Source organism: Panicum virgatum, chromosome 1K (genome assembly GCF_016808335.1).
Source record: "Panicum virgatum strain AP13 chromosome 1K, P.virgatum_v5, whole genome shotgun sequence".
Lineage (NCBI taxonomy): Eukaryota > Viridiplantae > Streptophyta > Magnoliopsida > Poales > Poaceae > Panicum > Panicum virgatum.
The window spans coordinates 30,499,463-30,515,766 of NC_053136.1; the positions used below are offsets into that span (position 1 = coordinate 30,499,463).

Sequence of the window (16,304 nt, forward strand, 5' to 3'; positions counted from 1 at the left end):
AGAGAAAGAAGTCAAGAAAAGAAAAGTCATGTCTTCAAGATTAGAAACTGCTGTTTGTTGTGCACTTGCGCTGCTATGTTGTCAGCCTTTAAATTTAGTGTTAGTTTTGATTGTTGCCTGGCTGAAATGTCTGAACATTGCTTGATATTTTTGTCAGAAGTGAGCTTCGGTTTTGTTCGGTGCCACCCAAAAAACCGAACCCATAAAACCACCTTTTTCGGTGTTGGTTTTTGATTTTTTGGAGGACCGATCGGTTTTATATATCAGGAACCGAATTTTACCCAAACCAAAAAAACCAACCCGACCTGAACCGAAAAACCGAGGCCGCGTTTGGTAAACTGTCAAATCAAGTTTACACAAAAAGACGAACATCCGCATGGAGTACTAAATGAAGTCTATTTGCAAAACCTTTTCAGGAACGGATGTAACTTTTTGAGATGAATCTAATGACGGTAATTAATTGATGATTTGCTACAGTGATGCTACAGTAATCATCCTCTAAACACTCAGTCAAAGGCCTCATTAGATTTGTCTCGCGATTTACACGGGGGGTTGTGGAGGTGGTTTTGTAATTAGACTTCATTTGATACTTTAAATTAGTGGTCAAAGATGAACAGTGATTTTGACGACAAATAAATGAACTAAGGCGGTAGGGAATTTTGTTAGATCATCTCGGCGAGATGCGTCAGCCAATCTATAACCCGTATCAGATTGCGCGTTACAATGTTTGTTAGCGAGATTAAACATGTGAGCTTGAGGTTCTTATGACTTCATCCATAGATGTATTAGAAAAAATAACCAAATTGAGCTGTTTTCTACAAAAGTTGTATAATGATGATGTACGCACAAATTCGAGTACCTTGCATTTTAGTTATGGTTGGGAATAGCCCGCTATAGCCCGCTATAGCCCGCTAATAGCTTTTTAGGAGATCTACCGCTACGCTATACAATATTTGTCCGCTATATCCGCTAAAGGAGGTTTAATAAGATTTAGCCATGCTAAATGTCCGCTAAATAGGTTTTTGTGAGACTTAACAGCGCTAAAAGTCAATTGGGTACTGTTGGGTAGTTAAGAGACGTGTTAGACTCAAATTTTAGGTGTTAGACCAACGATGCTTAAAATTTATATGAGATTATTTATTATTTTATCATTCCGCTAAATGATTTAGTTTTCGCTATAGCCCGCTATAACTTCGCTATAACTATTTTATAGCTTTTAGAGAAGATTACCGCTAAACTTTATAGCCCGCTATTTCCAACCTACGTAAATCACCAATTGGCAACATGCGCGATTTTCTCGAGAGGACACCCCGCATTTTAATATTCACTTAAAGGTCCCTATCATTGCGTCTCCCTTGACCTTGAAAAGTCCACGGGTGTAACCAACGAGTCCTCCCCGGCCGCAGGGGCAAACCCGTCAATTCCCACCATCCCCGCGCCACCAGCAGCCAACGAGTCCGTCCGGCTACGGCGAGACGTCACCGATGCCCTTCACAAAAAAGAAAAAAAAACAGATAAAGAAACGCAATGGATGGAAGGAAATCTCCAAGGAATTAACGGGAGGAGAAGTAGAGAGAGAAACCACCACCCCGAGCAGAGCAGGGGAGGCGGCGGTAGAGCGAGAGAGGGATAAGAGTCGAGTCGTCTCGCCTCGTCGTCGCAGAGAGGGAGGAGAGAGATAGAGGGGGCTAGAGAGAGAAACAAAGGTGGTAGATGTGAGCCACCCTCTTTGTATCCCTCGCCAACTTCTCCTCCCAACTTCTTTTCCTCTCCCCCTCTCCTCCCCTGCCGTCTCGCGCCCGCTCTGCACAGCGGCTGCACTCCACCCGTCGCCGCCGGCACGACCCGCCCCGCCCCGCCCGGTACGTGTCTTTCTCGCTGCCATCTACGCCTTTGCGTGCCTCTCGGACGTCGCCGCCGCATTGATGACCGATTCCTCTCCGGCCGGCTGGCCGGCGCGCGTCCTCGCGGCGCCTGAATTCCGGCCGTCCCGGCGGCGTTCCTGCCGTTCTTTGAATTCCGCCGCCGGCCGCCGCCCTGTGTCGTGGCGGCGGTTGCTTTTGCGCCGCGTCGTATGTTTTGCGTTCGCGTTGCGCCGTAGGCGGATTGATTGGAAGGTGGCGGTGGTTGGGGACGGGCTTGCGGCGGAATTCTCGCCTTCTCGAGGGGTTTTCTGGATTGCTTTGTTGGTTCGTCAGGGGTGGCGAGGGTTGGGTGGAGGAGGGGGTGGTTGGGCGAGGCGTCTCGCCACCCACTCTGCCTGCGTTTGTGATTGATCCATGTTCTTTTTTTTCGTTAGGTCGATGACGGTGGCCGTAATAATCATATAATAAGTTGGTTGTTATGATGAGAAATTACGCCTAAAAATTGGTTTTTGAGGAGCAAGTGTTGAATCTTTCAGTTCTTGGTTTCGTGTCAGATGATGATTGTAGACTCTGCAATTACCCGTATGAGCATCTCGAGTCTCATAGCAGGACGAGGTGATATGCGCTGACCTGTTTTTTTTTGGTACAATTTACTGTTGAAAGGGAACCCCGGTTTGCAGGGCTTAACTCTGGGATGTATAGAAGGATTTTGTAGGCCCTGGACTGTGCCTGGTCACTTCTGGTAGCTGGAAGTGCTGATAAGTACTATTGAAGAGAATAATTGTCTTGTATTTCTCCAAATCCTAGAATGGTGGGATATATAGTTCTTATACATGGACCTCTAGATGGGCCTCTATACATGGGCTCACATATACACCAACAACCCCCCAGTCTGAACTACCGGCGCAGCGGTGTTCAAGACTGGACAACAAGAAAGCCAACACCCCCCGCAGTCTGAACTACCGGCGCAGCGGTATTCAAGACTGGACAAGAAGAGAGTACAAAGCGAGTACAAAGGGCAAATACCCCCCGCAGCCACAACTAGCCAGAGCGAAACTCCGAGAAAGTCGAGGAGGGCAGTCTCTTGGTGAAGATGTTAGCAAACTGGGAGGTAGTCGGGACATGGAGTACCCGAACATCGCCGATGGCGACTCTGTCGCGCACGAAGTGTAAGTCGATCTCCACATGCTTCGTCCGCTGATGCTGGACGGGGTTGGTGGAGAGATACACGGCGCTGACGTTGTCGTAGTAGACGAGCGTGCTCTTGGCGGAGCTCGGTTGTCTCCTGATCCAGTGCTGAGGCGGAGTACCGGGCTGTCGCTAACGGCGTGGCAGAGGCGTCTTGGCTCCGACAGCTCTTGGCGGAGCTCCACAGCCCGCTCGTCAAGAGCTGTCGGAGCCAGGACGCCTCTGCCACGCCTTTAGCGACAGTCCGGTACTCCGCCTCAGCACTGGAGCGGGAGACAACCGGCTGCCGCTTTGACGACCAGGAGACCAGGTTGCCGCTCAGGAAGACGGCGTAGCCGGAAGTGGAGCGACGAGTGTCCGGGCAACCAGCCTAGTCAGTGTCGGTGTAGACCACCAGCTCAGCAGAGGACGAGCGGTGAAGCACCAGGCCGAGGTCCACAGTGCCACGGACGTAGAGGAGGAGACGCTTCAGCGCAGCAAGGTGTGACTCCTGGGGATCATGCATATGGAGACAGACCTGCTGAACAGCGTAGGTGAGGTCCGGCTTGGTGAAGGTGAGGTACTGCAGACAGCTTCGCCTGAGTGTCGACAGGAGTGGAGCAGGACTTGCAATCAGTCATCCCAGTCTGCTCCAGAATATAAAGTGCGTACTGCCGCTGGTGAAGGAGAAGACCAGACGAGCGCGGCTCAACAGTGACGCCCAAGAAGTGGTGGAGCTGACCCAGATCCTTCATAGCAAACTCCTGCTGTAAAGAGGAGATGACACTCTGAAGCAACTGCTGACTGGAGGCTGTGAGTACAATGTCATCGACATCGAGCAGCAGATATGCAGTCTCATCCCCACGGCGGTAGATGAAGAGAGACATGTCAGACTTGGCCTCGGTGAACCCCAATGTCAGCAAGAACGTGGCGAACCGAGAGTACCAAGCCCGAGAAGCCTGCTTCAGATCATAGAGAGACATGTTGAGCCGGCAGACCATATCCGGACGACTCGAGTCCACAAATCCCGCTGTCTGATAGCAGTAGACAGTCTCTGATAGTGTGCCGTGAAGAAATGCATTCTTCACGTCCAGCTGGTGCACAGGCCAAGAGCGCGAGAGCGCAAGCGAGAGGACCGTGCGCACAGTAGCAGGCTTCACCACTGGGTTGAAGGTCTCTTCATAGTCCACACCAGGCCGCTGAGTGAACCCCCGGAGAACCCAGCGAGCCTTGTAGCGCTCCAGTGTGCCATCAGCCCGACGCTTATGCGTCCAGATTCACTTGCCAGTCACCACATTGCAACTAGACGGACGCGGCACGAGGTCCCATGTCTGGTTGGCAAGAAGAGCCGCGTACTCCTCTTACATCGCGCGATGCCAGTGAGGATCCGACAAGACGTCGCGGACAGAGGAGGGTACCGGAGAGACCCGCGGCTCTCCCTCGGTGGCGGAGAGAGTCGCGGCCTGAGACGCCATCCGCCGAGTCACCATGGGATGAATATGCCGAGGATCCCGATGGATGACTGGCGGGTGGTACACCTCCGGCTCAGCTCGAGAACGAGTCGGCGGAGGCGGCGGCGACGGTTCCGGTGTAGGCACTGCAGGAGCCTCCGAAGCAGGAGGCGGCGCCGGTGTCGGCGCCGAACAACGCCGGTACACCTGCACCGGCTGAGCGTACCGCGCAGGTGCAGGTGAAGGCACCGGGGCCGCGCGTGGCGCAGACGGAGACACCAGGTCCGCGCGCGGCACGACCGGAGGTCCGGGGGCCGCGCTCGGCGCAGCAGGGATCACCGGAAGCGGCGCCGGTGTGCCGGGAAAACCTGCAGGGAAAGGACGGACAGGAAAAGGTGGCTGAACCACCGGGTCAGTCGGAAACAGAGACTCCAGCTCGGGGCCAGGAGAAGGTGTGGAGGAGGTGGAGTAGGGGAAATCCAACTCGTCAAAGACGACGTGTCGGGAGATCAGGACGCGGCGAGAGGTGGGGTCAAAGCATCGGTACCCCTTGTGATCAGAGGAGTAACCAAAAAACACACAACGAGTCGAGCGGGACGCCAGCTTGTGAGGAGCAGTGGCGGAGGTGTTAGGGTAACATGCACACCCGAAGACCTGAAGGTGGTCGTAGCGAGGAGGGGTACCGAAAAGAGCATGGTGTGGAGTGGGAGCAGGAGAAGCAGTGGACGGAAGACGGTTGAGCAAGTAGGTGGCGGTGTGGAGGCTCTCAGTCCAGAAGCGCGGGGGCAGAGAGGCCTGGATCAGAAGGGTGCGCACGACGTCGTTTGTCGTGTGAATCATCTGCTCAGCCTTGCCGTTCTGAGGAGAGGTATACGGACAAGACATACGCAGGTGAACACCCCGAGAGAGGAAGAAGGAACAGTAGGTGGAGTTGTCGAACTCCCGCCCATTGTCACACTGGACGGCCTTAACAGTGAGGCCGAACTGAGTGGACACCCAGGCAAAGAAGTGGAGGAGGGTGGGGAATGTCTCAGACTTGGCGCGCAAAGGAAACGTCCAAGAGTAGTGCGAGAAATCATCGACCACCACCAGATAGTACATATTACCAGAGAGGCTAAGTAAAGGAGAGGTCCACAGGTCACAGTGAACAAGATCAAATGCATGCGTCGCATGCGAAGAAGAAGAAAAAGGGAGCTGAACATGACGACCGAGCAGACACGCATGGTAGAGGGGCTCAGCAGGAGCCCTAGTACCAGGAACATCGGTACTACGACTGAGCTGAGCCAGAACGTCGCGGCCAGGGTGACCAAGACGGCGGTGCCAGGTGGTGGAAGACGGCGTCGCGGCAAAAGCGGTTGGCCAAGACGGCCAGGGCGAAGAAGAAGACGAAAGTGGTGCAGCGGAAGAAGGAAGGCGAAGGGTGTAAAGGGGTCCCGTGCTGTCACACCGGAGTAGCGGACGCCGGGAGGCCGAATCCTTTACAGTGAGGCTAGAAGAATCAAACTCGATGGAACAAGAATTGTCAGCTGTAAACTGACGAATGGAAAGAAGGTTATGAACCATCTGAGGAGCAACAAGGACATTGGGAAGACGAAAAGAGCCAGTAGCAGAACCCACGGCGGTGACAGGAAGGCAAGACCCGTCACCAACCATGATGGAAGAAGGACAAGAGGGGTGTAGGGGTCGAACAGAAGAGAGGATACCGACATGTGGGGTGGTGTGGATGGAGGCACCCGAGTCAGCGATCCACTCGGTGCTGACCAGCGGCGTCAGCCCCATGGCGCTGAAGGACTGCGCCAGTGCAGCCTGGTCCCACTCCCCAGGCCAGGTCGGCTGTTGGCTGGGTGGAGCGGGCGGGGTCCAGAGCAGCGCGAACAGGAGAGCAGTAGCGGCGAGCATGGCCGCCTGCTGGGGCTGAGGACGAGGGCCCCTCTGACCCTGAAATGGCCACATAGGGATGCGCCCTGGCCATGAGGCGCTGAAGGATGGCCAGGGCGTACCTCCAGGGCCAGGAGCAGAAGTGGGAGCTGGAGTCGGGTCCGGAGTGCCCCGAGCACCACCACCACGTCCCCTCCGTCGACGACGCCCTCAGCCTCCCCCACCCCCGGTCTGGCCGGTGAGAGGAGCACCAAGGAGGGGGTCGGGCGCGTGCACGAGAAGTTGGTGCGGCGGCGGCGCCCCGGGGAAGGCGGATCCGGCGGCCGGGGCAGCGACGGCGCCCTGGGGCAGCCACGCGCCGGGGGAGGCGGCGAGGGAGGCAGCGGCCCGCGCGGGGTCCCTGGGCGCGAAGGCCTACGCGGCGAGCGCGACGGCCGGCGCGGCGTGCGCAGCGGCGAGGGAGGCGTCGGCCCGCGCGGCCTGGGCGGTGGCGGCGCCCTGGGGCAGCCACGCGCCGGGGGCGGCGGAGAGGGAGGCAGCGGCCTGCGCGGGTCCCTGGGCGCGACGGCCGGCGCGGCGGGCGCGGCGGCGGCCTTTGCGGCGTGCGCGGCGGGCGCGACGGCCTGCGCGGCCTGGACGAGCTTGGCCTCGAGGTCCCGCAGCACCTCCTGCGCGCGCTCGTGGGCCTTGAGAGCCGCCATGAGAGCCGCCAGGGCGGCGGCGGCGACGGCACACCGGCCCTAGAGGGGTCGCGCGGCGGTAGCCACGCACCACCAGCGCCAGAGGAGGCAGGGAACGGCAGGGCCGCACCCGCGGTCGCAGCCCCCCACAGCAGAGGAGGTAGGGGCGTGCGCGCCACCCGCACCAGCTGTGCCCGCGGCGTGTGCAGCGGCTGCGGCGGCGCTGGGCGCGCCCGCGCCCGCGCATCCCGCGCCCTGGGCTGCGGCAGCGGCGGCGGCGCTGGGCACGCCCGCGCCCGCGCCCCCGCACCCTGGGCAGTGGCGGTGGCGGCGGCTTGGGCTGCGTGCGCGCCCAGGGCCGCGACGGCGGCGGGCGAAGGAGTTGAAGGACGAGGGGCCCAGCGCCCCTCCGCTGCGGCGCCGAAGGCGGCAGCCTCTGTCCAGGCGCCTAGAACAGAGGAAGCGGCGGCGCCCAGAACAGAGGTCCACGCAGGAGCAGAGGAGCATTCGTCTGGAAAGGAAGAGAGGGTGGAAGAGGAGAGGGAGGGTGGCGCCGGGGCTGGAGAGGGAGGAGAGGAGAGGGCGGCGCGCCAGGCCGGGGCGGCCGGACCAGAGCCCCGGGGGCCTGCGCCCGCAGCGGCAGGGGACGTCCCGCCAGATCCCGTAGCGGCAGGGGACGTCCTGCCAGACCCAGCAGCAGGGGAGAGAGGGGGGAAGGAGGAGAGGGGAGGGAAGGAGAGCGGTGGCGGCCGGCCGGCCATGGCGGCGGCGGCGGCTGGAGGTGGGAGGAACCTAAACAAATGATTCCATATTGGAGAGAATAATTGCCTTGTATTTCTCCAAACCCTAGAAGGGTGGGATATATAGTTCCTATACATGGGCATCTAGATGGGCCTCTATACATGGGCTCACATATACACCAACAAGTACACTGCCATTATTCTTGCTTCTATTTTTAGGCAGCTATTTGTTCCATGGAGGTTACTGCATTTCAGTTGCTCTCCAATTAAGCTTTGCTTAATCTGACTAGCCCCACGTGATAGGAATGGGACTTTGTCAGAAATGCAGTGCCATAGGATGTTGTGTTGGAAATTTATATGTTTTCACCAATGTTGGTCATTTGTTGTCCTTCTGGGGTCTGCATTATCTGCGAAGTTCCTTCCAGGATGTCCCGACGGAAGTGTTGGGATTTGTGTCTTTTGGTTACTGTGTCTTTGAGGGTTTTTATGCTCAATAATAGTATGGATTTTAGGATTAGGGCCTGTGGATCCACTTATTTTGTCGGTACATTATGATATTTGAGTAATTGTGTACTCCTGTTTGTTTAAGATGATTCAAAGATCATCTGGGATGGTGGAATGCTTAAAAGGATGAATTGTGGGATACGTTGAATTGGATGAATGTGTTGGAATTATACATGTGGTTGTCATTCTGTGTAAGTAGTACATAATTCATTCCTGTTTTTGTGATTGTACCCTTTGTTTTTTTATATTATTAAGACCTGGATTTTGTCAGAACAAAGGGTGCTTTATCCTCCCTTTTCATAAACACATGTGCATTAGTTGAAGCTTTCATATAGCCTCTCCTTCCTGGTCACGCAATTTAAGAAGCTGACAAATATACACTTGAACACTATTCTGGTCTGTATTTTGCGGTTTATGTCCATTTTCCTTATATATGATCATTTTAATGGAAATTGGGTGATACGCTATGTTTGATGTAATGATTAAACAGGTCTTTCATCATCAGACCTAGTAGTCATTAGTCAAACATCATTGTCTGCTTTCTTTGAACTATGTTAGTGATATTAAGCACACAATTACGCGTAACTGTGTTGTTAGTGTGTGCTCTAGCCCACATTTTAATGGTTAGCACCATCGAAAACCCTAGAGTATTTTCATGTTTTTTTCTTAATCTAATTTTAATCTCGAATCTTACAATTTGTTTATAACTTTTTTCTTATTTCTGACTCTGCTCCAGGTGTCATTTCAAGTATGGTTAGCTTGAGGCGACGTCGACTATTGGGGCTTTGTTCTGGTAAGAGGAACTCATTTCAGTACCTTGAAATATCTTTCCGAGATGTAAAACTTGCTGAGAGGTTTTATGCTAAGAAAACACGGATGTCTTTTTTCCTACATTTGACATGGCATATCTGTTACCGACGCTTTTGTTGGTAAGGTGTACCAGCGCCGTAGGCCGGCAGCTGGCGCAAAGAAGACACCGGCAATGGATAAAGAAGCAGGAAAATAGAAGATTAGTTTCCTTTAATTATGAAGAGTATTTCCTTTTACATAGGTAATTTTTTTAGAAGGTGCCTGGAATATAAAGGCCACCAGTTTGTACTAGGGAAATCATCGAAGACTTGAGTATTCCTATGTTGGGCGTACTCCTTCGATCTGGCGGCACGAGGGAGGTCCTCTGCTGCCGATCGGTCTTCTCAGATTAATACAGCTCATCCCTATTCCCTAAGATCCCTGCCTCTTGATCAATTGGTGTTGCATTCTCCCCTGCGCACTCCTCACAGACCTAGACGCCGTATCAATTTGGTATCAGGGACAGCGGCAGGGGCATCGTCATCGTCGTCGGCGACCATGACCGGCCCCCAGGATCCTGAGCCCACGCTTCGTGAACTGGGCGCCAACATGCGGGACCTTGGCGCCAAGCTGGATCGCGTGCTCGGCCAAGTCTCCACCATCAACAACCGGCTGGACACCAATGACCGGCGCATTGCCCGCACGGAGAAGTTCCAGGCCGGTGAGGATTTCGACGACGGCTACGTGGAGGCGGCATGAGCGCGGCGGCGGGGGGGGGGGGGGGGGGGGGATTTTGGCGGCGGCGGTGGATATGGAGGGCCCTACGGCGGCGGGTTTGGGGGCGGTGATTTTGGTGGCGGCTTCGGCGGCGGCGGATATGGCGGGTACCCCCGCGACCAGCGGGACCGCCGTGCGTATGGCGGCAGCGGCGGCGGTGGCGGAGGTGATGGCGGCGGCTTCCGCCGCGACCAGCAGGATCGCCGCGACCTTCGTGGCGGCGGCCACAACTATGGTGCGGGTGGATTTTACCACCGGGGCGGCGACGATGGCTGGCGCCGCCCACGACCGCCCAAAGCTCTCCTTCCCCCGCTACGATGGCGAGTCTGATCCACTCACATGGCTGAACAAGTGTGATCTGTTCTTCCGTGGTGCCAGCACCATGGAGGAGGAGAAGGTTTGGACAGCGTCCTTGCATCTGGACGGGGTGGCGGCTGAATGGTACTTCCAGTTGGAGCGTGACCATGGCTTGGTGTCCTGGGCGCGGTTTGGCGAATACTTGAACTTGCGCTTTGGACCACCGATCTGCTCCAACTCCTTGGGAGAACTGAAGGAATTGAAGCGGACTGCATCTGTGGAGGAATATCAGCGCCGCTTCTTGGCGCTCCTGTGTCGCTGTGATGATCTCACCCCACAGCACCAGATTGATCTCTTCACTGCAGGACTGGGGCAGCCGCTGAGCTCGGACGTTGAGATGCAGCGACCCACAAGTCTCCAGTCAGCCATGAGCCTCGCTCGGGCCTACGAGCGACGGACATCGAGCTCGTTTTAGGCACCAAAGTCGGCCTTCCGGTCCAAGCAGCTCGCAGCGCCGAGTGCTTCTGCAGCTTCTACCCCAACAAGTGAGCCGCCCAAGACGGAGACAGCAAAGCCCCGCTTTCGCCGCTTGTCTCCGGAAGAAATTGCAGAGAAGAGGGCCAACGGGCAGTGTTATTTTTGCCCAGAAAAATTTTCCAAGGATCACAAGTGCGCCACCAAAGGAGTTTTCTTACTGGCCATGGATAATGATGATGACAGTGAGCCTAGAGGACGATATTGGGATATCCTTGGCGGCTATAACGGGTATCAATACGGAGGATACTCTCCGTCTCTCTGTTAGGGTAGCAGGAGTGCAGTTGCAAGCACTGGTGGACACCGGGTCGACTCACACTTTCATTCATGAGGAAGTTGCTCATCGCTTGGGTCTTCTGATTGAACATCGGCCAGGGATTTCTGTGAAGGTGGCAAATGGCGACCGAGTCACTAGTCCAGGGGTGTGCAAAGGAACAAAGATTGGCATTGGCAAGGACACTTTCACCATTGACTGTTTCGCTCTTCCTCTAGATGGCTTTGACATTGTCCTGGGTGTTAAGTGGCTTAAGTCGTTGGGCCCCATTAGTTTTGACTTTCGGGCTCTTTGGATGGCTTTCTGGCGTGACGGGTTGCCCGTGTGCTTGTATGGTATTGGCAGTGATTCCCAGCCCACTATTACTGCTACAGCCACTGATAATTTGATGGAGGTCTTGCTTGTAGGCCGGCAGCTGGCGCAAAGAAGACACCGGCAATGGATAAAGAAGCAGGAAAATAGAAGATTAGTTTCCTTTAATTATGAAGAGTATTTCCTTTTACATAGGTAATTGTTTTAGAAGGTGCCTGGAATATAAAAGCCACCAGTTTGTACTAGGGAAATCATTGAAGACTAGAGTATTCCCGTGTTGGGCGTACTCCTTTGATCTGGCGGCACGAGGGAGGTCCTCTGCTGCTGATCGGTCTTCTCAGATTAATACAGCTCATCCCTATTCCCTAAGATCCCTGCCTCTTGATCAATTGGTGTTGCATTCTCCCCTGCGCACTCCTCACAGACCTAGACGCCGTATCAATATCATATCTGTCATCTATATTTATCAATCTTATTATGGTCTGTTGTTTTGAAATAGAAACTTTATATAAGAGTTTGGTGTTCGTGCTAGTCTAATTTCTGTCTGAAATGTTCACTACCCATTTCCCACATAGCGCTAGAGCTTAGTTTAATTAGGTTTTTGACTATTAGAAACGACGACCATGGGAAATTAGGAGGGATTTCTGTGAGTGGGAAGTTGGGTTGTAAATTAATTGTCGCCAGTACCAGATTTGGTACTTTAATCACTCTTTATAATTCTTCAGCTGTTCATTTGGAGTTTCAAATATCATTTTTCTTTCAAATAAGTAATACATGACCTTTTCTTTATGTGTAAACATTGTTCTTTTCAAGAATGGCGATATTAGCTTGTTCTGAAATCCTTCTATGACCCTTTTTGTATGGTCAAGCAGCTAGTAACTCCAAATGAAATTTTGCCAGAATAAATTATGGTATGTTTGAACAATCATGTGTCTATACAAGTATACAACAAATGTTATCGGAAATAGACAGCTATATGAATCCCTAATATAGAAAAGGATGAACCCAGTGCTAAATAAATCCTTTTAACTACATGTGTGCTAAGCTACATGACTTTTACTATTGTAGTTGGTCCGATCATAAATCAAAGTATCAACCCAAAGTACTGTTAGAAAATCACAAATTTCATGTACTTGATTGTATTAATATTCCCTTTCTCTAATATTAGAACCTAAGATAGAAACTTTGAAGTGGATGAAAGTATAAATAAAGCTCCTTTTGGGATCATCTGAACAGCTATATCAATAAAGCAGTATGGCTGCATATTTTGAACAATCACTTGAGTTTAGTTTTTGTTTCAGGGAAAGACTCATTGCCCATTGATCTTCCTAAGCCCATTGAGAATGAAAAACCTGTGGAAGTTGTGCATTCCAATGTGAAGCCATTCAGTGTACATCCATTGCCCCTGGTATGCATAGTTGCTTTTTGTATGTTGAGAAAGTATCAGGTGCACAGGAGTATATTGGTGCACATGTGCACGAATTAAAATAGTTTTTAGATAATTGAATAGAAAAATATACTAGTTTGTGTTTGATATTACCTGACTATGTATCCATTTGTCCTTTAGATAACCTGATGAGTTTTCAAGTGACATTCTGTAGGACCTGCATTCTACTTCAAGCATTACTAAAATTTTGTTAGTTACAATGACAAATATGATTTTTTTAGCGAAATTTACCTTTTGTCGCAGACAAAGACTTCTGATGTGCTCACAAAATCTTCAAATGGTTCTGATGATTCAAAGGAAGAGAAAACACAATATTATCCAGGTTCATACTTCATTCTTATTCTGTATCAATAGCATTTATTTCTCCACATAAAGCTCAGGTTACTTGTGGTTGTGATACTTCTTACACGGAAGATGATATTTTAGAATTCTGCACTGGTAATCCTGTAAAGAACTTGTGTCATTTTTTGTTGTCGTGCGCTAAGTATCCTTGGAGAATATAGTTTGCAGAGAGTGTGTTTTTGTGACAAATTTTTTCATATATATCTGTCTAGGGGATGTTTCTTTAGGGCCTCTAGATTCCCCCTAGAGGACTTCCCTGTTCCTTTTCTTTGTTGTGTCTTACCTTTATCAGCTTGAGTTGATCTTGACAATTATACTCTATAGCTGATCAGAACATTGCATTTTTCTTTCCTTATCACTCAGGCAAGGAAATCAAGCGCAGAAAACGACATAGAAGAAAGCAGTATGTAGATCAAGAGCCATGCATTATGAGGGGGGTTTACTTCAAGAATATGAAATGGCAGGCTGCCATAAAAGTTGACAAGAAACAGATTCATTTGGGTACTGTTGGGACACAGGATGAAGCAGCCCGGCTTTATGATAGGTATTGGGCTATACTAAAGACTGCACACTTATGTTTGACCATAAGATTTCAATCTTTTATTCTTAGATAGACCTTTTACCAACACAAGCTAATGCTAATAGCATGTCGAAGATCTGATATATGCCCAGCTGGTGTACAAAGCAATGAGCTACTCTGCTGGCATAGTATATTTTGCCTAGGATTATAAGAATGCTGTTATCCATCCATAGCTCCATCATTCAGTTTAAACTCCAGTTAGTTCATCATTGTATGACATGCATGCATTCACTATAGTTTAAATATCCACAGTAGCAAGCTTATTTCAGACTTTTAGTTGTGTTTACTGCAACTACCGTGTTTGCATGATTTTTTCACCTTTGGTTGCCCTGTACTCTTTTTTGGCCACAGAAGCACATTTTAGAAAACCGTTTATAGATCTGCAGATCACCAAGGACAAGGTGGATACGTGATTTTGCAGCGAGAGGTTCATATTCCATTAACTTTAAGTGTCATGTTTTTGTCAATTGAAGGAAAGAGTGATACTGTGATAGACTTTCCTTGATAGTATCTGAGGCACTGAAAAAATTTGTATGTATCTATCTGCTTCACCTGTAAAGTTAGCTCTTCTTATTCCCTAGGTAGAACATGATTCAACATGTCAGTATGTCAGAGTTTACTGTTCAGTGATGTGACTTTCCGAGCCTTCCAATTCTTACTGTGCCGCACAGTTTTGTTTAGTTTGATGGTGTTCTTTGTTATGCTGTCCCATTGGCTGATATTTTAAAGTAAGTTTTGCCATCTGTTGTTTACCTTTTCTGATTCTTAATTTGGTTCTAGGGGCATGTGTAATATGGCACACAGCCTTGTATCTCTGTTAAAATCGAATGATGCTGCTCTAATCCAATGTGGATGCCTAATTTGTAGCATAGCTAATGGTTCACCTACTATTATTATGAATCATCGAAATTTGACAAAGCCAGAATTTTACTCTGTGTGTAGGGCTGCTTTTATGTGTGGAAGGGAGCCAAACTTTGAACTTTCTGAGGAAGAGAAGCAAGAACTGAGGAAGTACACCTGGGAGGACTTCTTAGCAGTCACTCGCAACACAATAACCAGCAAAAGTATGACCGAGAATTTAAATATTTCAAGTGTTTGCACATTTACGTCTTAAACTCATAGCATGTTCATTTATTTTACTCTAGAACAAAGGAAGGTTGGCTTGCTAAGGCGTAGCAAGGCGGACTTGTTCATGGGACAGAGTGATGGTGATACAGAGATGGCAAATGGCGGCGGCTCATCAAATTCTGATAATGGAGATGCCGAGACATCGGCATCTTAGATTGCTCCCAGAGGTCGTTGCGACCCCAGTGGAGTCCTCCAAATATTCATCCGGATCATGATATGATCCCTTTTTAGGATTTTGCTCTCTCAATAATTAATTTCATGTGCATAAGGCCCCGTTGGTCTGATCAAAGTTTAGGGAAATCATGCCATCTCAAATAAGAATTGGAGGTGGTCCATTGTAGGTAAAAGTCATCTGAACAATATGTATACCGGTTCTGAAATTGTGTATATCTCCATTAGGTTCACCGCAAATTTTACCAATGTAATTAGTTTACATTACCATTTATCAAAAAGAAATCTTTTTTTCCTTAAAGATATCTTATCAGTGGAGACCATCCTATGTGTCATGTGTCTGCCGTTTACTGTCGATATATGTTTAACTGCTGGGTTCGTGACATTTTAATATAATATGTGGTATATTAGAAGTTTGAACCAAGAATCCATAATTCAAAGTCGTGCAGTGTGCAACAGGACAGTTAATTTTTGCATAATTCAGTTGATTGTATGATCCATATACATAAACATAAGATGTGTAGGGTAGTGGATACACTGTACACACAAAGTGGAGCATCTCCGTTGTGGTTGTGGGAAGAGGCGCACCACACCTTCGATGGTGATGGGCGATCAAAGCTTTCTGCGCATATGGACCAGGTCGACGGCGAGCTAGAGGAGAAAAATTCCAACGCCTCAATGGTGAGGACATGTGTGAAGTTGACCACACATTTTGCACGTTCCTCGTGCTGCTTAGGACTCCTATTAGGTTGTGGTGGCATGTTAGGTTGAGTTCGTATGCAGGACATTGTTGGATGGCCAATTGACAGGGTCACGGTAGGGCGGCGATGTCGGCCGAAGGAGGTGGCGGCAAGGAGTTTGCTATTGGGAGCACACTAGCGCATAGGCATAGCCGCACCGGGCATATCCTACTTTGCGTGCTGGTGGCAGAAGCAGTCCAACTAGGGGTGGACGGGTGGTACATGGCATGGGATTGGAAGTAGAGGGCGTGATAAAGAAAACGAAGTTCCACATTTGTGCTTTTTGCTTTATTATTACATTTAAGCACAACACGTCCAATAATTCGTCTGCGTAGCTTGAATATATTTTTTAAGAGGAAAACTACGGCAGGCAATAGCGGGATTTGTGAATGCAATAGCAGGAAAACTACGGCAGGAAAACACGTCCAATAATTAATGATGCAAACCTGGATTTGTGAATTGTGAAGTTTAGAGGGAGTAAGAGAAGAAGACGGAGATTAGCCTATTAGGGCAGCTGCAACGTGTGTGCTAAGGTGGTGCCAGAAATGAGAGAGAAAAAGTTTCCCTAGTGCAATATATTGGAGCGCAGGTGTTAGACTAGCACCTTCAATCGCCGGTGCTAGAGGAG

General features: G+C 50.5%; 1 protein-coding gene across 4 annotated transcripts; it reads left to right on the forward strand.

Moving 5' to 3' along the window:
- The first annotated feature begins 1,565 nt into the window (after positions 1–1,565).
- LOC120702390 (ethylene-responsive transcription factor-like protein At4g13040) lies at positions 1,566–15,249 on the forward strand. 4 transcript variants are annotated; one of them, XM_039986179.1, is made up of 7 exons: positions 1,566–1,857; positions 9,022–9,078; positions 12,558–12,676; positions 12,959–13,037; positions 13,421–13,601; positions 14,580–14,701; positions 14,783–15,249. In XM_039986179.1, exons 2-7 carry the CDS (start codon positions 9,036–9,038, stop codon positions 14,917–14,919), a joined length of 681 nt encoding a protein of 226 aa, XP_039842113.1. In that variant the 5' UTR covers positions 1,566–1,857; positions 9,022–9,035; the 3' UTR covers positions 14,920–15,249. The 4 variants fall into 4 exon arrangements, with proteins under 4 accessions (XP_039842113.1, XP_039842129.1, XP_039842119.1 ...); XM_039986195.1 differs by having other exon boundaries at positions 1,567–1,862; positions 12,570–12,676; XM_039986185.1 differs by having other exon boundaries at positions 1,567–1,857; positions 12,570–12,676.
- The last annotated feature ends 1,055 nt before the right edge of the window (positions 15,250–16,304 follow it).

Excerpts from the sequence above, each read along its gene's own strand:
- LOC120702390 (XM_039986179.1), top strand. The coding sequence starts at position 9,036 with ATGGTTAGCTTGAGGCGACGTCGACTATTGGGGCTTTGTTCTG. Across the intron at positions 12,677-12,958 it reads GTGTACATCCATTGCCCCTG|ACAAAGACTTCTGATGTGCT; the intron begins GTATGCATAGTT and ends CTTTTGTCGCAG. Across the intron at positions 14,702-14,782 it reads CAACACAATAACCAGCAAAA|AACAAAGGAAGGTTGGCTTG; the intron begins GTATGACCGAGA and ends ATTTTACTCTAG.